At 42.1% G+C, this 22529-nt stretch overlaps 1 protein-coding gene across 17 annotated transcripts in view; it reads left to right on the top strand.

Annotated features, from left to right (window-relative positions):
* Nucleotides 1-22529, top strand: part of RBFOX2 (RNA binding fox-1 homolog 2) — a 268012-nt gene that overhangs the window by 226460 nt on the left and 19023 nt on the right. For 5 of the 17 annotated variants that reach the window (XM_060245526.1, XM_060245528.1, XM_060245541.1 and 2 more), the window contains 5 exons: nucleotides 5649-5741; nucleotides 8429-8489; nucleotides 14225-14278; nucleotides 14403-14495; nucleotides 15628-15760. In XM_060245526.1, coding sequence (XP_060101509.1) covers nucleotides 5649-5741; nucleotides 8429-8489; nucleotides 14225-14278; nucleotides 14403-14495; nucleotides 15628-15760 — 434 coding nt within the window. Of the gene's footprint in view, nucleotides 1-5648; nucleotides 5742-8428; nucleotides 8490-14224; nucleotides 14279-14402; nucleotides 14496-15627; nucleotides 15761-18495; nucleotides 19247-19344; nucleotides 19815-19847; nucleotides 19888-22529 lie in introns of those variants that run through there. The other 12 variants (XR_009555753.1, XM_060245527.1, XM_060245540.1 and 9 more) reach the window with 9 other exon arrangements.

Below are 22529 nucleotides of genomic sequence, written 5' to 3' on the forward strand. Positions count from 1 at the left end.
GTGTGTCTGTGTGTATATATAGATATATTTTTAAAAAAACTGAAATTATGGAAAGTCACTTCCAGCACCATAAGATAAAGATGCTGCTTCTGAGGTGAATGTTCTAAACACAACTGGGGAGGGGGAAATCAAGGGTTAACAATGCATGGATTTCAGGGGGCTCTGTTTTAATTTCCTTTGATTTTTAGTTTTTGGGTTTTTTTATTTTTATTTTTTCTTAATTTCTGTGTTCTGGCCACACCCAGGAGAATCGTCTGCTTTTGATTTCTCCCTTTACGGTTACATGGTAAATTTTCTTTCTCATTCTTCAGAGATGGAAACATTTTATAAACTCTGTATAATTATTATTTTTACACTGCTCATCCTGTTGCTTGTTATTTATTGCAGAACCTGAGGCCAGACTAAAAGGGTGATGGTTATTCGGTCTCTTGGTGGCCCTTGAACAACTCCTAAAGAAAAAGGGGTGCCACTGGATAGCAGATTGCTTCCAATTACAGCTGAATCAGCTCAGGCGATCCGTGGGGTGACAGATGTCTCAGTCAGATTGCACTTGCATCCATCCAGTTTCCGATTATAGGAGAAGTGCCTTTAAGAGTCAGCAGGTTTGAGAGTCAGCTCATGTTCTCAACTTGAAGGCTGTTGTTGGAAGAACAACAGCTTTATCTCAAAATCAGCAACAAGTCCAATTTTAAAAGAAGCTGTTTATAATATAGTATATATTTCTGAATCCGGTGCTTCTCTCTCTCTTGATCTGGCCCTTTTCATAATGTATAGTCAATTTTCCAGTAGTATACATTCAGGAATAGCAAATCTTGCTTGAATATACAGGTAGTTTAGAACAGCTAGATTTGAGTCCAGTATCATCTTAGAGACAAAGAGAGCTTTGACTCTTGAAAACTTATATTTATTAGTCTGTAAGCCCCATGGCGCAGATTGGTAAAGCTGCAGTACTGCAGTCCAAGCTCTCTGCTCACAACCTGAGTTCAATCTCGGTGGAAGCTGGGTTCAGGTAGCCGGCACAAAGTTGACTCAACCTTCCATCCTTCTGTGGAAAGTGTAGATGACTAGGGAAGGCAATGGCAAACCAACCTGTAAAAAGTCTGCCGTGGAAATGTCATGATGCAACGTCACCCCAGAGTCAGAAACTAGTGGTGCTTACACACCTTTACCTTTAAGCTGCTACTAGGCTGTTCTACTGCAGGCCAAATGGCTATCCTTTAAAACTAGGGGTAATTTAGGAGTGCCAAAGGAATGTATATTTTTATCTATAATTCTTGGCTGCTTTTTGCAAGTTCTATGTGTTTTCTTGAGTTTGCAGGATTTTTTTAAAAGGGTAGACAAAATTAAAATGATTGCAGTGAAATAATTTTGTAAATGTTCACTCTCATCTCTGGCATGTATTTATTTATCATATTTGCATCCTGCCCGTTTCAAGAAGCTCAAGACAGCATGCCCATTATGCCCTACAAGCACATCTGTGGGGGAGACTAGGTTGAGGGATGGTGACTTGTCTGGATTGGAACAGTTGCATTGCATTTCTTCTTTTCATTTGATTTTTGATTGTAATGGTGACTTTGGAATCATGATCCATGAAGGCACATCTTCATAGCCTATACCAGTTTGAAGTCACTCATCCATGACAGAAAATGTAATGTGCTTTGTTAACTGCATAAAAGTCAGCAATGGCAACAAATGAAGGGCATAACTTTTTCCTCAATATCTAATATTTATAATTCATGTGGTATTGTATTTGTGGGCAGTTATTTCATCATGATGAGTATATGTACAAGTGTATCCAGAACAGGGTGATCAGGCTAAAGCAGTCCCGTAGCCAGGATTTGAAGAATTGGGGGGCCCTGATTTTTTTCAGGGAGCACATAGTGGCCCCAACTTCCATGGCCTTCTCTTCTACCACCGCTGAGGAGGAAAGCTGCCAGCTCGCTGCCATACAGCCTCCCCCCTCCCCACAGCTGCCCCAAGGTGATCCCTTTCCACCCCTCTTCCAGCAGCTCTGCTGGGGAGCCACTCAGAGGTTTAGATACATGCCACACGGTCTCCTGCCCTTACCTGTAGCATGATCCAGCTAGGCAAGCTCGGCGGGACAAGGGGGGAGTGGAAGGTGCCACCAAGTTGCAACTGACTTCTGGGGCTAGAAGACCTCCAATTCAGATTTCTTCCTGTTGGAGGGTGAGCCAAGGCTGCCCAGGCACAGCTCCCACCCTCACTCGGGTGGCCATCAAGACCAGGCCAGAAAATCCCTGCAGGTGAACATCACCTCTCCACTGATCCCCAGCCCCGGACTGCAGCTGGGACCTCCACTTGTGTGCACCAGCCTACCTTACCCTGCCCTGTCTGCAATGGAGCCATCCACCCCGTACCCCCACTGCCCCAGTTGAGGGCCAGAACAGCCTCTTCTTGCAGGTGCCCTCTAGCCCAACATCAGCCCAACGTAGAGCTTAACTTTCAGTCCTGGGCGCTGAAAGTGCCCTGTTGTTTCTGCTTGCTGGGGGGCGTGGGTCAGAGATTTCTTCCAGCCCCTAAGCAAGCAGAAGCAACACGGAGCTTAACTTTCAGTCCTGGGCATTGAAAGTGCTCCATTGTTTCTGCTTGCTGAGGGGTCAGAGATTTCTTCCAGCCCCTAAGCAAGCAGAAGCAACAGGGAGCTTAACTTTCAGTCCTGGGTGCTGAAAGTGCTCTGTTGTTTCTGCTTGCTGAGGAGTCAGAGATTTCTTCCAGCCCCTAAGCAAGCAGAAGCAACATGGAGCTTAACTTTCAGTTGTGGGCTCCGAAAGTGCCCCGTTGTTTCTGCTTGCTGAGGGGTCAGAGATTTCTTCCAGACCCTAAGCAACAGGGAGCTTTACTTTCAGTCCTGGGTGCTGAAAGTGCTCCGTTGTTTCTGCTTGCTGGAGGGGTCAGAGGATTCTTCTAGCTCCTAAGCAAGCAGAAGCAAGGTGGAGCTTAACTTTCAGTCCTGGGCTCCGAAAGTGCCCCGTTGTTTCTGCTTGCTGAGGGGTCAGAGAATTCTTCCAGGCTCTAAGCAAGCAGAAGCAACTGTATGATCATGTCCCCTAGGCAAGCAGAAGCAGTATGACGATGGCAGAATGGAGAAGGATGCAGCCGAGGCACTGGAGGCTGTTTAGGGGCCCCAAGTCAGGGGGCCCTGCTTAGCAGTCAGGGGGCTGTGCCCCCACAGGCCCCCTAGTATCTACGGGCCTGGGCTAAAGCCTTAAGTTGCTGTGGAATCTCATTTTCCTAAGTCCAGTGGCGAAGCAGTTTCCCCAGAAATTAGCACTTCCAGATCACCATCTTCTTGCTCTGATAGAAGAGAATGTGGCATGGGAAGCACTGAAGGTGAAGGAACATTTCTGCTTTCCCTGAAAGTAACCTCCAGAGGGAAAGTCCATTGGAAATGAGCTGTATTTGAAACAGCAAAAGGAACCATAAGAGAAAGCAGCAGTTGCCAGGAGCAACACTGCTTTTTAAATGACAGAACTTCTGTCAAGGTCTGAGAATTCCTGGAGGGCAGGGGTGTATGGATAAGGCACTGTCTGTACTCTCAGCCCCCAAAGCCTTCAAAAGTAGCTGTACAAGCAATGCTGGGCTGCTTTAGAGGAAAAGGTCTGTTGAAAGGGGTTGGGCTTGCATGGCTGACAAAAGAAGCCCTTTTAGAAAGATACACTTAAATACTTAGAACACAGGGTTTTTTTGGAGGATGTAGAATTCAGTTGTCATCTACATTTAGAAAAGTTTTAAAAAAAAATCTCTGCCTTTTAAATATTCTCTTCATTGAGCTGTACAGGGCAACTTATGACCAGAAGCCCCGCTATGAAGTAGAAAATCCAGGTGGCAAAAGGTTTGAGCCTAGCAGGTTTTTGATAATACCTATAAGAATAGTTTAAAATGCTGCTTTTTCCTAGTCAAAAATGAAGATGGTTCTCTAGCCGCCACTGCATTATGAGGATATCTGCCTTGCTGAGTTTTCCATTAATTACAGACATAGACTTGCATCATACGGTACAATCCTAAACAGCAGGGGTGGCCAACGGTAGCTATCCAGATGTTTTTTTGCCTACAGCTCCCATCAACCCCAGCTATTGGCCATGCTGGCTGGGGCTGATGGGAGTTATAGGCAAAAAACATCTGGACAGCTACCGTTGGCCACCCCTGCTAAACAGTGTTGCACCTTCTAAGCCCACTGAAAGTCATTCTCCTTAGAACAGTATAATTCAACTTAGAATTGTTCTGTTAGCAAGCAAGACTTTCTGTTTAATCTTAGCAGTTTCCATAACACAAAACATGTGCTTTGCTTTTTCCCACTTCTGAGGTGATAGTACTAGCAAAGAATAAGGATAAACTGGTGTTGTATTTTACATCAAAGAGCTAGAAGTAAATATTTATCAAGTGCCTTTAAAAGCTAACTGTAAAATGTTTGTGATGATCTTTGCCTGGCAATTTGTGGGGAACATCTGAAACATTTCATATTTTAAGATTTTATTGAAAAAAAGAAAAGAAAAAAAATACATAAAATAGAAGGCTTTGGATTTTTTCTACAACAAATATAGATTTGATTACAGTTTTTCCTTGCTCCATATATAGAATAAAGAATTCTCTTTTTAAAAAAACAACTGAATTCTAGCAAATGGTTTTGAGCTGCAGGATGCTGAAGTTTTGTAGAACCTAAGGGGTGGTGGATCTGGTCAGTGCCTGAATAGGAGACCACTCTTAGTCTTCATATTCATATAAGTTGGTCTGGGTTTTCTAAAGAAAGATACTACTCTATGTTTAAAAAAAAAAGATGCTTACAGCCACATGTTAGAATGCATCATTTTCTTAAAGTTCCAGATGTAATTGATCAAGCTGTCATAGCCTACCTAGCCCCTCAGAAAGTGAAGCTGTACCTTTCCATGCTGTTTTTACATAGGTCCTAACATATTTACAGACTGGCGGTGATTTACATATTGAACACAGAGGCCCTGATGTTCAACCTAGGAGGCCTGTTGTGTAGGGCATTGCACAAATTAAGAGTTGTGTATGATTTCTGCTGTTAGGAATGCAGAGTAGCATTTTTATATAGAGCTGCACACATTTCTTTAAGATGAGTAAATGATAGCTATGTGAAAGGTGATGGAAAAAATGATTACAGAACAGTGATTTTCTCAAGAGCTGAAGGGGATTCTAATCCTGACCCAGGATTAGAATGTGGGGATTTCTGGAGTGCCACACTCCTTTTCTTGGGGCAGCTTGTTCAAAAAACCTGTCCATATCCTTGCCATCTAAAGGTGACTGTTGACAGTACTGCAAAAGTTGGCAGTGAATGGCCCTGTATGGAAAAAGGATTTCTATCCAGGGTTTAACCAATTTTTGTCCACCAGGCAAATTTGTTTCGAGTAACTTTGTACTACTTTTAGTCTGGCCTCAATTGCTTTATGTTTTATTATTATTTTAATCTGATTACAACTTCTTTATGTTTAATTGAATTTCTTTCATGAAACATGCATGAACCAAAAATGTGACTCTAGGAGAGTATTGCTAAGTTGTGCTGATGTCAATTTCATACTGTGATATTTTTTTTCCTCTATTTATCTAGATATCAGTATTTCAATATATAACGATGTGCATGTTTTCCCCCCTTCTCCCGCTGCATGCAGGGATTCGGGTTCGTAACTTTCGAGAATAGTGCTGATGCAGACAGGGCCAGGGAGAAATTACACGGCACCGTGGTAGAGGGCCGTAAAATCGAGGTGCATGTCTTCAGTAATTCAATTTCTTCTTTATATTTATTCTTTTGTTTTCTTTTTTTTTTGTGTGTCTTGCCTCACTTATTTCACATTTGGATTCCCGTCTTGTGTGTGCGTGTGTGTGTGTATGCGTGTGTTTGTATCTCTGTTTTATCACTCCCTTCCCCTGCACTGATGTATATAAAAATAACACCCCCCACTCCAAATATCTATATCTATATATATATATTGTTACTTTAGGTATTTTTCTTTTCTTTTTTTCTTTTCTGTTGAGTTTGTTTCCAACCCACTCAAATTTTCGCCCTTCTGCTGTCTTGATTTTCCTTTGCTTCAGTTTGAGACTCCAACTTCTCTTCCCAAGCCATATCAGAACTAACTAAAAGAACACTGTCCAGGTTCCAACTTGGTGTCTTAACAACAAAAAAGGGGGCCAGCCAGTATTTGCCCTTTCTTCAGAGGCCAGTTCTCTTCCATATGAGTGTGAAATGATACTAATGGTGAACATGGACAGAGAGGTCAGCCAGAAGCTTATTGGGGTCATGAGAGTAACTTTATTGATATGATTTCAGTAATTAACTGGATTTCAAAAATTTAACTCTTGAGTGAACACTGATAACTGTGGATAGGCAATGTAACCTACATTGGAGGAAGTTACTTAGTGGCTAATTTTCTGTTCCCTCAAATTGAAAGATAACTGGCCCCCTTTCCTTTTTCCATTCTCTTTTTAAGAAAAAAAAAGTACTAAATATAAAAGGAAAAAAACCTTGAAAGCCGCCGTTTTGAGTAAGATGTTTGCATATTTTGCTTTTCTTTTCTTTTTTTTGTTTTGTTTTGTTTTCTTGTTTTATTTCCCTTTTTCGATGGTTTAGTGTTTAGGGCCCTTCACTTGACTCACTCTTTCCATGGTAACTAAACACAATGCTGGCGATGGTACGAGTTGGCGGTAAGTGAAACCAAAGCGCTAGAGGAGAATCTTATTTCTTTTCTTTTCCTTTTTTAATGCAAACCAAAATTAAGAAAGAAAAAAAATCCATCTGCCATTTCACATTAACACTACAAAATGTGATTTGACTTGTTGTCCCACCCTTTCCTATTTTCCCACCCCCTCCCCTTTTATTTTCAATGCTGTTGAGTAATGCCCGCCTGGACTTTGAATGTACATATACTGTTTTGTATCAGTCTGAGCTGTTTGATTACTGACTTCCTTGTGACTTCCCTTGCACATCTTACTCAGAGTTGCTGAGCTCCAGTTTGGCTGGTTTTATTAATGCACCCATACCCTTCCTCCCCCCCCCTCTCTCTCTCCCCCTCTCTCTCTCTCCACCCACCCCCTTTTTTCTTTCTTGCTCTGCCTCTCCCCAGACCTGCGATTATGCTCCCCCCTCACTTTTTTTGTCCCCTTCACTCAGTTAAATGCAGCTGTTGGTCTCTTTTTGCTGACTGGTGGTTTTTGATTGGTTTTGGACATTTTTTTTCCCTTTCAGTGCTTGTGTTGCACTCTGCTGTAACAGCTGATTTCAGGCACTTGCTCCATCTTAATGATTGTCTGTGAGACCTTCTTCCTCTTCCCCCTCCCTCTAGCCCCATTAATCAATTGTTGTTGTTGTTGTTTTCTTTTTTATGTATATTATAATAGCATGCCCTCAGTCTCATCATTGTTGTTTCCCATTTTTTCTTTTTAAATGTGTAATGCTTATATTGTGTGAGGGCTAAAAAACAGTGTAATGAGATTCCAGGCTCCCTTTCCCCTTGCCAAAGCTCACTTTTCCATTAAGCAAAGGGCACTGAAAACATCTCCTTAAAAAAAAAAAAACCTTTGACTTGAAATTGGTATTGGGACTTGTTCCTTCTGTTAGGGTTTTAGAAAGTCACTGATACTAGCTTAGCCTCTTACCCTCCTTGCAAGAGCTCTAAGGCTGTGTCTGGCACAAGGCTGCAGTCATTTGGCTTTGCCCACACCTCCCATATTTTACCAGCACCATCTCTGCTCTAACGCTCACTTGCTGTACTGTTTAAAATGCTTGGAGCTTTAAAGAGCTTCTGTATTGAGGGTGGAGGACACTAGGAAATCAGGAGACACCTTGCCAACTTTCCAAACAAGTTCTCCTTCCCCTGAAAAATTAGCAGCTGGGGATAGATCCTTCAATAAGTTGATACCCTGACACTGAGATGCAGGCCAGCCAACCTGGCTTAGAAATGCAAAGCTCTTTAGGAGCAGCGGGAATTAATCCTAGGCACCTGGGTTCCACGTTATCCTCCTGCCCAAATACCTTTTTCCTCTGTAATATTAGTAGGCCACTGTAGTTCAGTGAAATGCAACCAAAAGATGGTAACAGAGTTGTGTTTTGTTCATTGCTTCATACCTGTCAAGGTAGGCATGAAGAAGGGAGCAACAGGGGAGGCTTTGCCTTTTGGATCAATGAGCAGCAGATACTGGGGTTCAAGTCAAAGGTAGCAGGGATGCCTGAGATCTACTCTTTTTGGCCTTTATTACATAACTAAAATGTCACAAATTAGACCTGTTACAATTTTAATGTTTAATGATAAGTTATAAAGTAAATTTAAATGTTTCATTTTGAAACTCCTTTTTTTTTCTTTTTCTTTTTTGTTCTCAGAGAAACAGGAAACAATTTTTCTCTAAAATCCTGTGCTTCCTTCCCTCTCCTCCATATCCCATTTTCTACTTTTAGGTTAATAATGCTACAGCACGAGTGATGACTAATAAGAAGATGGTTACACCATACGCAAATGGTAAGAGAGAATGCTGATACTAATAATGAACCAGAGAGATTTGTGGGGAGAAATGATAAGGACATGGGTTAGGTTCTCTCTCCCCCCTGGAATTTCAATATAATGAAAATCTTTGTAGAGAAGGGGTTCAAAACCTTCTGTAGCTAAAAATATCAATGGGTAAAGTAGGTTGAATGTTTTCAGAGTGAGGCAAGTACCCAGTAGCCCCTGCTTAACTGTATTGGAAGCTGCTACAGAAAAAGAAAATATATCTCAGAGGTTAAATATTAACTAATAAGTCTGTCTTTAGGAAACCACATTTTGAAATTGTTAAATTGGTGAGAACTGATCCATACAGAAACCTCAGCTGCTGATGGGCAGTGACTGTGGGTGATATGAAGGCACAAACAGTTGTGTGAAGTTTTCAGTAGCACTTTCTGTCCAGAATCTTTTCTCCCTGAATTTCCAAATAGCTTTAATTTGAAAGTGTTCAAAAAGTGGTCCAAAGGTTCAATATAGGAAAATTCAGAAGTAGTAGTAGTCAGGGCGCTTTTTTTTTTGTAGAAAAAGCCCAGCAGGGACTCATTTGCATATTAGGCCACAACCCCTGCTGTGTTCCTGTGCATTCCTGCTCCAAACCGAGTTAGTTGAGAAGGGTGTCTGTTTACTAAAGTCATATGCTGTTTGCTTGACTGGGGGCAGAATGTGGAGGCTGACTGAGCATTTTAATAATAATAATAATAATAATTTTATTCTTATATCCCGGCCTCCCCTGCCAAAGGCAGGCTCAGGGCAGCTCACAGGACATGGTGTTTACCATGATTACAATAAAATACAATCATTCCTATAAAACAATTTAAAATATAAAATACAGTTGAATTACAGTCATAAATTAAGTTAAATAAAATAATTAAACATTGTAAGTTATTATTTAAGGTGCTACAATTCAGGATATGTGTAGGATGGCTAGATGTCAATTAACCGGGTTCCATCTTAAAAGCGAGCTGAAAGAGGGCGGTTTTGCAAGCCCTGCAGAACTGATTCAGGTCTTGCAGGGCTTGCACCTCCTCTGGTAGTTGATTCCACCATTGGGGAGCCATTGTTGAGAAGGCTTGCTCCCTCGTTGTTTTCAATCTAGCCTCACTTGGCCCAGGGATTTTTAGAAGATTTTGAGAACTAGACCTCAGTGCTCTCTGGGGGACATATGGAGAGAGGCGGTCCCTAAGGTAGGCAGGTCCTCGGCCATATAGGGCTTTAAAGGTAATAACCAGCACCTTATAACGAACTTGGTACACAATTGGCAGCCAGTGCAGCTCCCGCACGTGTTCCCACCGAGGTAGTCCCACTAACAGCCTGGCCGCCGCGTTCTGCACTAACTGCAGTTTCCGTGTTTGGTATAAGGGCAGCCCCATGTAGAGGGCGTTACAGTAGTCCAGCCTCGAGGTGACCGTTGCATGGATCACAGTTGCCAGGTCGCTACGTTCCAGGAAGGGGGCCAACTGCCTTGCCCTCCTAAGGTGGAAAAAGGCGGATTTAGCAGTGGCAGCTATCTGGGCCTCCATTGTCAAGGAAGGCTCCAGTAGCACTCCCAAACTCTTGACCCTGCGCACTGGTATCAGTGATGCACCGTCAAAGGTTGGTAGGGAGATCTCCCCTCCTGGCCTGCCGCGACCCACGCAAAGGACCTCAGTCTTCGCTGGATTCAGCTTTAGCCCACTCAGCCTGAGCCAACCCGCCACGGCTTGCAGCGCCCAGTCCAGATTTATAGGGACATCATCAGTCTGGCCGTCCATCAATAGATAGAGCTGGGTGTCATCAGCGTACTGGTGGCAACCCAGCCCATACTCCCGGGCAATCTGGGCAAGGGGGTGCATATAGATGTTAAACAACATCGGGGAGAGAACAATTTTACTTGGGATTGTAAAAAGTTGGCATTAATTGCACAGTTGAATTGTACCATTGTCCAGATTCTTGTGCTGAATCTCTTTCTTAACTACTTTATGTTCTGACAATACATAAGCATGGTTCCAAAGGCACCATATATATTATACATCATCTCCAGCAAACATATTAATGAGTAATATTAAAGATGTCTGAATGCATACCATTGCAGTTAGGCTGTAAGTTTAACTGTAAATTTTGAAGACTGGTGCAAGTAGGGAAGTGCAGAGTTAACTGTATTAAGCAGTTTAACAAAATTGGATGTTTTATAAAATGTGCAATGAAAGATCTGAAGGTTGACCTTGCCTTTGAGTTCATTAGAAAACATTATTTTATTATTCCACTGGGTATGCTCAAACATCCTCATTGCACTTTCTGAGGCTAAAAAATGAACAGTCTGTGCATCTACAAATATACATCTGCATGTAGAAGAGCCAGTTCTCTGTATTTATGACACTCATTTGTATTATACAGATAGAGGCTCTGGAGATAAAGGGTTGGGGCTGTGCAAATAGAGGCTTGCTTTATTCTCACTGGCTGTCATTGAATTTTTGGGACAAAGTACATACAGTTGCAATCTGGGACATAGTTAAAAGGAAATCTCAGAAGCTTCTTACATTATCCCACATAAATGAGTGCAGAAAGTAAATTTTGACACTTGGGGACAAAGCTTGTCCACAACCACTAACAGGAACATTTTGAGAGATGGCGCAGTGTGCGTCTGTGCATGGAGCTTCGATGGCACTCCATATGTGTAAGGCTATATAGGCTCTCCCATCTTATATCTGTGTGTCATATGTTATTTTTACTACTATAACTGAAATGGTTCAGCTGGCCATCTTGCATCCAGTAGCTAAGGGTGTCCAGAGTGGTAGAAGTATTAGTCCAGATCACTGCGTTGCAGAATATGCAGAAGGGAATTATCTGAACCTTCCAAAAGGCCAGTCTTGAGAATTGGAGGGTGTTGAGAAAGACATCAAACATGATTATGGTATACAGTGGAAAGCAATATTGTTGGTGAAATTTGCCCCTCACCTGATATTTGTTCATATGAAGTAGTAGCTCGTGCAAGTGTAAGGAGGATGGACTGTTTGTGCATCTTTCCCACTCTCCCACTGCAGCCTCCCTATACCATATCCAGAGACAGCTGTTTGGAGGGCATAGGAGGTGGGGACTACAGAAAGAAGAACAAAGCAGTGTCTTTGCAGTTTTCTAATGCTTTAGTTCAATGATACATCTTTGAAAACAAAACTGTGTAGTTACCCAGCTGGACAAAGCCATTTTTATCCCAAAATTTCAGACATGTATGCAGAATTCTTTAAGCAATGCAGTCCCGGAGAACACTCCTAGCACAGTAATATATATAGAAATGAATGATTTGCATGGAATGCATGGAATTTTTTTCATTCACATTATTTAATCAAAGTATATTACATCCTCCGACTTCTTTGCTGTGTATGCTTCCAGTAATGAGCAGTGCTGTGGTAGGCCTACAGGCAGAAGATACGAAGTATAGATGTATATTCAAAATATTATGGATTGGAAAATCAGATCTTGAGATTTCAAAAAGAGACTGTAATGACTCTGGTAGGCAGAGTGCAACAAGAAAACCTCCATTTTGCAAGATATATGATTTTGGACTTTTGAACACAATTTCCAGAGGGGTGTATTCCTACCACAGTGACAGATTTAAAAAAAAATGATTAGTGGACAGATTTCAGCACAGACAGGGACTGCAAAATTTCAATAAAATCTGTGTTATGTTGCATTTGCAAGGAGTGACCCAAATATGGAGTATGGATAAGGGAAGGAATTCGTGCATTCAATACGAAGCTTTTGCTTCCTTAGGAAAACTGCCTCACACTTTAGGAATCTCAGCCAGTACTTTGTCCACTCTGCGTTAAAACCCACAACAGTAATAATACTTAACATTTGTGTAGCATCTTCAGTGGTCAAAGCACTCTGAATGCATTATCTTGCAATCCTTACTGGAAGGTAGGTTAGTGCTGCTATCACAGTCCTGCTGAAGCTGGGAGAGAGCCTGGTGAGTGTGTGGCAGGGGTAAAATTTGAACTCACATCACAGCTCATTCTTTAATTAGATTTCAGTAATCCCCCCCCCCCCCCCCCGCTTAAAGTAATACTGCTGGAGGGACCTGTATGATCTTTTGTCGGGCTTTATTCTGAACTAGACTCTTTGTTTGTCTGCCTTAATGGAGTAGTAGCTCTCCAAAGCTCTTAGCAGAGGTTTGTCCTGACTCTGCTATCTGATATCCTTTAACTGGAGATGCCAAGAATAGCACACAAAATCATACCCTCTTAACACTGAGCTGGGGCTCCTCCTCACAAGGATGCACAAGGATTTGCTTTATTCTGAGTAATTTATTGGTTGTCTAGTGTAGCACTGTCCATTTGGTTTAGCATCAGCTTCCCAGGATCTTTGGCAAAGGTGTCTGCCAGCACTGCTACTAATTGGATATGAAAGTGGATTGAGACTGGGTCATAAATGTTCCCTGGCATTGAGTTATGGCTTCTCATGTGAAGCAGCAAGTGGCAGTGTAAGATACTGAAGCTTTCTACCTGACCTCTGGAAATCCTGTGAAGTCGCATGTAATCTAGCATATTTTCTCCAGCAGTGGTCAACCGTATCCCCGTTTTTGTGTGTGTTCTGCAGATAAGACTCACAAATCTCATCCATGGCTAGAGAAGTACCAGATGCACTAACTTGTGTCATATTTTGTGGCATTTTTGTTTATGATTTTCTGTTTCATGTTAAATATTTTTCAATAATATCGCAAACAGGTTTTTCAGGCAGTCCCACAAGGGTGCGAGAAATGTTTCCGCCCTTTCAAGATGAAGTGAAAGAGAGAATATGTAATAGTTTCTTAAAAGTGTATTTGTGCATTTTGGGCTTGCTTATCAGCATGATTGCATTCCAGCTTTCTGTAAGTTCTCAGTAAGCACAGCTGAACTCTTTGAGAGGTAGAGACAGAGGCTCTTAACAGCCCATTTAGACTTGATCAGTGCATAGCTTTTTTACAACTCCAGTTATGTTGCTAGATACATTCTTCTGAAATAGATTTTTTCTTGTTTAGCATAAGGAATTGCATTAGACTGTGCCTTCTGAAATAATATATTACTGGCCCCATGATGCAGAGTGGTAAAGCTGCAATACTGCAGTCTGAACTCTCTGCTCAGCTCTTCCGCTGGGACCTGAGTTCGGTCCCAGCGGAAGCTGGTTTCAGGTAGCCAGCTCAGGTTGATTCAGCCTTCTATCCTTCCAAGGTCAGTAAAATGAATACCCAGCTTGTTGGGGAGAAAAGTGTAGATGACTGGGGAAGGCAATGGCAAACCACCCCATAAAAAGTCTGTCATGAAAACGTTGTGAAAGCAACATCGAGTCGGAAATGACTGGTGCTTGCACAGGGGACTACCTTTACCTTTTTTTCTGAAATAATGATAAAACCACATGGTGCAGTGGTTAGAGTACTGCACAAGGATCTCGGCTTTCAAGTTTGTGCAGAGTAGGGAACACACAGCCCTGCTCCAGAGATGCCAATGCAGGATCCAGAAAAAAGAGCTGCCTTGAGGAGCCCTGCACAGAAGGGAGGCAAGTGCTAAGTGTGGAATTGGTCTTATTGTTTTGTATCTTTGTCTCACCATATCCTGCACATGAGAGAGCAGGAGAACATAGAACCCTACAAACAGGAACAGTCTGCATGGAACCAACACAAAGAGATAATGCTTCACATACTAAACTGTTTGCCCTTCCCCTGTTATCGACTTTAGTGTTCACTCCTGTCTTTGTTGTTTCAGGATGGAAGCTGAGCCCTGTGGTTGGAGCAGTGTACGGCCCTGAATTATACGCAGGTAGAACTTAATGTGGATTGCTTCTGTTTCTGCCATTTAACTGCAGTGGTGTTTGTTTGTGTTCTCAATCTGCTGTTTCTTTATAACCTTTTTACATTTTTTATTCTTTTTAAAACTAAATTAGCATCCAGTTTTCAAGCAGATGTCTCGCTGGGCAATGACGCTGCAGTGCCCCTGTCAGGAAGGGGGGGTATTAACACTTACATTCCTTTAATCAGTAAGTAGCCCCTATTGGCCCCTGTATTGTTACTGTGCTTGAGTAAACAGTGATCTGTTAGCCCTCTTCTTTTCAGTCTGTATAATATGTACTTAAAAGGATGTGCCTTGGTAAAATGACATGCCCACTTCTCTGGGTGGTGGCCAAATAACTCCTTTCTAATGCAAAGAGTATTTGCATGCTTGCTTAATGGCTGGGATGTGCCCAGCCAATATAAGAAAATAAATCCATAAGGGAGGTTGCGTATGGAATTGCCTTAGCTTCAGGATTAAGTTAATGAAATGGGCTGCACTCTTGAAGTACATATTATTCAAGCTACTAAACTGAGAGTCCACTGCAGGCCCCCTTGTGGCATGCGCCTGGAAGCACCTTGGGTTGGAGGTTGAGCCTTGTGAATAACTGGCGTCTTCTGGGTTATCTGTTATTGCATTGTGTTGCCAGCTGCCTTCTGAGATTTGGACATCGTTTTGCCCTGAGCCAGTTTACTCCAGCATGAAGTGTAATAAAACAGGGCCCAATATACAGTGGAACCACTTAATGGTCACCTAATGCCAGAAGGTGGGCTCTTGTTAAACTGGCACTTTATGATTAATTTTGGTTGCCTTTCTAGGGGATTTCTATAACTTTTTCCTGAGTTTAAATAAAAGACAGATGGGAAGGAGTAGGCGGTTAAAAGGGAGATCAAAAAAAGTCTTTACCTGTTGCCAGCTGACCAGTTTAAGGGGCTCATGACGAAGTCCATCCACCCCCCCCCCCCCCAAATATGGAAGAATCACCTGCCTTTATTTAGTAGCAACTCTCCGTGCTTCTCGGACTCTTTCTAACCAGATTGCATGGCATTCTCAAACTGGGATGGAGGAAGAGGGGGGGAGACTGCAGTTTGTGATGAATGAGGCATGACACAGCACTTAACCCCTTGCATGCCAGGCCTCTCTGCAACCCTACCTCCCCTTGGGGCCATGATGTAGCAAGAGGTATGTGATGTCATCAAGGCTCTAAGCATGCTCCTTTGCAGGACTGATGCGGAACATTCCACAGCTCTGGAGTTGCATATCATTCTAGATGACTTTTTGTGAACTGGGCAGTTGCAGTGATCCCTCTCATATTTTTCCTTGTCTGTCTGTTTTCACAGTTCCCGGCTTTCCTTACCCAACTGCAGCCACCACAGCCGCCGCTTTCAGGGGTGCCCATCTGAGGGGCCGAGGACGAACAGTGTATGGTGCAGTGCGGGCAGTACCTCCAGCAGCCATCCCAGCCTACCCAGGGTAAGGGTCGAAAACCAAAATGTCAGAGTTCTGCCCTGTCTGGCAGTTAGCTGATTGGCTTAAAGATAAAAGGTAGAGACGTGATGGATGGAGAGAGTCAGGATATGCCAACACCAGAACACTCTGCACCCAATCGCATCTGAAAGAGCCAGTTGAAAAATCCAGCATGTGACTTGAACATATTCCCCCCCCCCCCAATGATTTTGGGGGCACATCAGTTTTTTTTAAAAAGCAGCTGTTTTAAATCTATGTGCCCATTTTTCTTAGCATATGGTAGCAGTTTTGGTGCACAGATATCATCTGGCATTGGTACAGTAGTGAGAGCCACAGAAAGGGTGTAGAGTCTGTGGAGTGAGGCGGCTTCTGCTCTCTGAAGTCCAGGATGATTCCCTAATGCAGAAGTGGCTTGATGTACTACCTTGGGAATAGGACACAGGAGAGTCAGTTACCCACAATGGATTTGCTTTCTTGGTTGGAGATGTTTTGAAATAGGTTAAAACAAAGATTAACCAAATCTGGTTCTGAAGTACAAGACATAAAGATCAAGGAAGCAGCCTTGCTAGCATGCTTTAGTACACTCACAGAGAGAGAGAAAAAGTATAAATATTTGACCTTGCTTAGGTTTTGATTATTTCCATAACATGGAAGTTGGTTTGTAGCAATCAGCTTTTCTATTATTTTTAAAAGTAAACTTCGAAAGGGTACCAGTAGCCCAGGAGTTTTTGTTCTTGCTTTGAATCTGAGGATACTACCTGACTTCATGTTTCTTTCTTAAATTCAGATCATTCTCAGTGGAAACTTGAGCAAAATATCTTAGTGGGGGGCCAACTGAATCATGCTTCTCATTTTTTCTTCTGACTAGGATAATTCAGAAATACGCCATATCATTTAAAATGCTACAATGACATATTAGAATGTCCTGGGAGATGTTAGTTCAGTTTGGAGCACCTGAATCATGATGGGATTGCTGTGCCCAGAGATTAAAACAAGTATTAAAACAGTGTTGGCTTGCCTGCTTGGAATGTCCTCCTTGATCCATCTAAATTCCTCACATGAACTTTCACTTTCACAAGGCATCTTTGTTCACTGATTCATGTCTCAGTACTGATATTTGTGGTGGTGGGGGGGAGAAATAAAAAGGTTTAGGAACATTTTTGTTGTTATCCCTGATAGTAACGGCTAGAATATTCCTAGAAAAGAGGGTGCCACTAAAAGTGGACTGTAACAACAACAACAATTTTTATTTGTATCCCGCCCTCCCCGCCGGAGCAGGCTCAGGGCAGCTAACAGCATTATTTCATACATTGGTCATACAATCAATAAAACTACATTGACAGTTTAATTAAAATTCTAATTAAAATTCTAAAATTAATAAGATTAATAAAATATATACTGGTGCTATGATTACGTTTACATTTATGATGGCGAGTTCTTTAGCAATTTCCCTCTTAATCGGTGAAGGCCAACCGGAAGAGGGTAGTCTTGCAGGCCCTGCGGAACTGTTCAAGGTCCCGCAGGGCCCGCATTTCCTCTGGAAGTTGGTTCCACAGGCGTGGAGCCATAGTAGAGAAAGCTCGGTTGCAGGTGCTTTGCAACTTCACGTCTTTCGGCCCGGGAATGTTCAGCAGGTTTTTCCCAGCTGACCTCAGTGCTCTCTGGGGTTCATATGGGGAGAGACGGTCCCTATGTAAGAACATAATATGTGCATTCCTTAAACATATAAACATTTTGATTACTAATATCCAGCTCAGATGTATAAAGGTAAAGTTTTCACATAGCTCATTACATAATTTTATATATTCATGAGTCTTTAAAGTTGCCCTGTAGTGGAAAAAAGACAGAAGAGTTATCTGCTCTGACTTAGATTAGCCAGAGTTGTACAAGTTAATTGTGTAAATTTACAAGTTGTATTGTTTTCTAGCTAGTGTCAAGGGACCCTTGCACTGCTCAGTTCAGAGGGAAGTTGGGTTCCTGATAATTAAATAGATCAGAATATTTATTGTAGTACAATGTGCTTCTGTATATAGTAAGGGGAAAAAAACAGGTTTGCTAGTAAAACAAGTCTCACATTTTTGGAGGGATATAAACATTTGTCACTGAGAAGTGCATCATTCCCCCCCCCCCTTAGATTTTTGGCATAAATATCCCAAGAACTGCATTATTTTATGAAATGGTAAATTGTTGAAAAGGGTATAGTCATGCAAGCTTGAAACATGATGATGGGCACTTTATCAGAGTACCCGTAGTCTGTAGAACTCATTGTTACAAGATGACATTAACATAAAGAACCTTCGAGAGTTATTTTATTCAAGGCAAAATGAATTTCCACTGGTATGCTCTGAGAGAGATTTAGTTAAGTTACAAGTTAATGCAGTTTAACCCTGTTCATATGAAGGCTTGTGACACTGTCAAATGCATACTGTGTTCATGGATTGGATCTGATAAATCCAAGCCAGCAATAAAAGATAAACCTCTGCTTTTTAAAATGACACCCTTTAGTTAGCATATGACCTTTCTCTCTTTAAGAAAGTGCTATTAGACTGATTTATCCACCTCAATTTGTTGAAAATTAAGTGCAGCTCTGTCCATAGGAAGTGAATTGTGACCATTTGAGGCTTGATCACCATCTTAACACTTAAATCCTGTGCTAGTTTGCATCACTGTAGAACTTTGGTAATTATAAGGCAGACTTATAGCCGAGATATCGTGGCCTTGTTGTTTGTAACTTCCTATAGGTGGGTGTGTTCTGATCAGAGTGGGAGAATCTTGGCATCATTTTGCTCTCCAGTTGGCATATGGAAAAAATTAGAAGTAATACTGCCTCCTTCCTCCTAGCCTGTGATAACGCTAACTGGTAAGCCAGATACCATGCATAGAAGGGTCTCAGATATGGGGAACTAATGCTTTTTAACATGAGTGATTTTAGCACATAGCTGTAGAAGGAAATAAAGCCAGGGACAAAGCTGTGCAATGCTCAAGCATGTGTTTATAACCAGGGCTGTGGTAAATCCTCTCTTCCTTCCTTATTCTCCCCTGGTCCTCTTCCAAAGCAAACTGCTTTACACTATGAAATGTTCTCATAAGTGCTGGATTTTCTGAATTTGAAGGGGGATTTTTTGCTTCTGGAAGTGCTTGGAGATACTAATGATTGGCTGTTAGACTCAAAAGAGAACCCAAGCCCACCTAAACATTGCTGCTCTCTGCTGTGGAATGTGTCGTTACTATCAGGGATCTCTTCCCCCCCACCCCAACTTCACCTTTAAATACTTGGGATCTTGGACCAATCACCTAACTCTAGTTCATGATCTCTGCTTGTGAAAGCAATGCATTGTGGGTATTTCTTTTTTCATTACATTTCTCTGTGTTTATCAGAGTTGATTGTCTTGGGGTGTTTTTTATTCCTGAGGTGTTGCATAAGATGATGAATAATAATACTTTGCATGCTTGTGTGATCAGCCAACTCTTATCGCATGTCTAATGTACAGGATTTTTTAAAAAGCAGGTGATGTATGGATATTAGAAACGATCGCACAAGGCTGCAAGATGCGTAATTATACACAACTCTTGGTATGTTTCTGACCTAGGTGGATTCCAGCCCTTGATGAACTCCTCCTAAAGAACTTGTTTTGTTCTTCTCGAAGCCCATTACATGAAGCCAGTTTGTCCATGTGTTTAGTGGGTTAACTAAATATTTTCCAGGTTAACTACTAGCATTGAGGTTTCTCAAGTCATGTTTCTCTTCTTCAGGGCACTGGGTCCTTTATTATTTTGTTTTCCTCTACTGTATGATTATAAAGGTTGTTCTCTTCCCCAGCCTCCCCCCACCCCTTTGCATACTGTCTTCCCTTCTGCCCTGCCCGCCTGCATGCCATGGAAGATGACATGGAGCTGTTTTAGCGTGCGTGCGCACACACAATCTCTTGCTGATTTTTGCTCCTGCCCGAAAGCCCAGGTTATGGATTCATACATCACCTGCCTGTGTAAAATGCATGTGCATGCTGCCGTCCTCAATAACCGGAATGTGTTTTCTGTTCTTTTTGTTTTGTTTTGTTGTTTTTTTTTTGTTTTTTGTGTGGATTTTCTGCAGTGTGGTTTACCAGGACGGATTTTACGGTGCTGACCTCTATGTAAGTACACACACCGGAGCCTTCTCATCCCCCAACCCCCAACAAGCCAGCCTTTTTTTTTAATTGATGTTTTTTATTTTGGTTTTAGTTTTTAATTATAATTTATTTTTGATTTTCTTCTTCCTTGTGGATATATACATTCATATATATTTAAGAATGCAAGCATGTTTCTCTGTCATTGCACTTGCCCCTGGGTGCAAGACCCCTGGGTTTCCAATCCTGACCATTGCCAGGGTCAGTTTACTGGGTGTTCTCTTTGTACATGCATAGCACACTACTAATCAATCTGAGAGGTGGTTAGCAAATTAAAAAAATTATCAATGCTTCTCTTATTTGCATAATTGGGGTCAAAAAAATAACAAGATTGGATTAACCTCAGATCTTTTCTTTCCTTCATTGCCTTCCCACTCTCTGTCTTGGGGTCTTTTGCAAACATGAGTTCATGTAAGGAGATATATGCTAGGAGACTGTAAGATTCTTAAAAGTTCGTACAGCATAGAAGTGTGAATGCCAGTCATTTGCATTTGGCTGCTAATAGTATTGGGGTAACTAGCCTTGTGTGTTTGTGTGTGTGAAGTGCCATCAAGTCATAGCCAAATTATGGCTGCCACGGCAGGGGACTTTCAAGACAAGTGTGAAGCAGAGGTGTTTGCCATTGCCTTCCTCTGTAGAGTCTTCTTTGATGGTCTCCCATCCAAGTGACAATCCTCCTTAGCTTCCAAGATCTGATGAGATCGGGCTATACCACGCCACCTTCCTTCAGCTGGCCTTGCTGTTTCATTTCCTAAGTACAACAGTACATTTCTTTGTCCCTTAGTTTGTTTCCCCCTAAGTAGAAGTATTGAGTAAGAAATCATCATCTGTCGAACCTTTTTCAACTTCTTGTTAATGGAATGGAATATTCCATTTTGGATTGTAGTGACTTTGGCAGCCAGCTGTGCCCAGAGTTTCTTAGACTTGGAGTCTGGTGCACATGCATGTGCCTTAGAGACAAAGTTCTAAGAGGGTGTAACTCATAAGAAGTAGCATATTCTTTCCATCTCTGTTTTAAAGAGTTTAAAAGTCTTCTACATGTACCAGCTGGCAACAAATTTTCAGCAGCCTAACAGAACTAAGTGGGCTGTGTTGGTCCTAGGGGCAGTGGGAGTGCAGCCTGTTGCAGAGGCCATCTGACCATATTATAGTCAGTAAAGGTGAATTCGGTGTTTCCATCATTGCTCAACAAAAATCTCTTCCCATTTTTAAAACAGCATGTGCTTTGTTGATATTCATCCCTAGATAACGGATGGGGCAGCCTTGGCTTGCCTCTGCTCTTTACAAATCAGCCCTCATGCTTCATAAAAGGCATTTCAGGCTAGCAACAGCTAGTGGGAGGCATTCTGAAAATCAGGATGCCTGACTGTTAACCTTTCAGTTCCCTGCAATCATCACTTATTTCTGAGTCTTTGTATACAACATTTTTCTACCTTGGCCAGATTCTGTTGCGCAGTTTGTGTAAGAATGCAAAAGGATTATGCTAGTTTTCGCCTAGCACTCCTGAATTGCTGTCACATGCAGAGGAGGCAGCTGGGTACCAGTCATGCAGTGAGGAGACAAGAAAAGGGAGAGCATCTTTTGCTGAGCATCATCCCTGGCACAGCCAGGGGTATGAATGATGAAGAGAGTTGTCAGGTGAGGTAATATCCTCAATCTTGTTGAAAGGCTTCTCCATATCTGTTTTCTGCCTGCGCTGAAAGGAGTTGTCTATGACAGATGGCAATTTTAGCACTATGTTAGACACTTCACGCCTCCTATTACTGCATAACACCCTTGGTGTTTTAAGTGTGTCTTAGGCCTGAAATGGCTGGCGTAACACTGATTGGCTACTTGGCTATGAACTATTTAGGTTGCCATCTTTAGGGCTTGAGGGGTGGCGAGGAGAACAGGACTGCAGTAAACAGAAGGCTCTCAAAGTAGATTAATCAAGCTTTTCCCATTGCTTTTCATTGCCAGAGTTCTCAGAGCTAAACTGAAATGCGTGGCTACATCTCAGTCATAACTTCTAAGCAACATTGCTTTTTGCTGCCTTGAATTGCCATTAATCAAATAGGATCTTGTCTCCTTGTAAGAAATTATCATATGCATTTTTGAGAGAATTGCTTTCCTGAAGTGAATGGAAGGAGTGTCAGTCTGTTTTACTGTATCAGAAGGGTAATAGAGGAAACTTTCCTAGATTCTGGAGACAAGGAAGCTAGGTTCATGGTGTCCTCCATATTGGCAGGAATGAAATGAAGTGAGGAGGAGGGTGATCTGAGGGTAGGATAGGGCAAGTAGGGTAGAAGGTAGGACCAGAACCAATGGGTTGAAACTAAATCAAAAGGCTCTGGCTCAACATTAGGAAGAACTTCCTGACCATTAGAGCGGTTCCACAGTGGAACAGGCTTCCTTAGGAGGTGGTGGGCTCTCCTTCCTTGGAGGTTTTTAAACAGAGGCTAGATGGCCATCTGACAGAAATGAGGATCCTGTCAATTTAGGGGGAGGTATTTATGAGTTTCTTGCATTGTGCAGGGGGCCGAACTAGATGACCCTGGAGGTCCCTTCCAATTCTATGATTCTAGGGGAGATTACAGCAGTATCAAGCTTTTATCTCACTGTTTGTTTTG

This window comes from Heteronotia binoei, chromosome 8, assembly GCF_032191835.1.
Source record: "Heteronotia binoei isolate CCM8104 ecotype False Entrance Well chromosome 8, APGP_CSIRO_Hbin_v1, whole genome shotgun sequence".
NCBI lineage: Eukaryota > Metazoa > Chordata > Lepidosauria > Squamata > Gekkonidae > Heteronotia > Heteronotia binoei.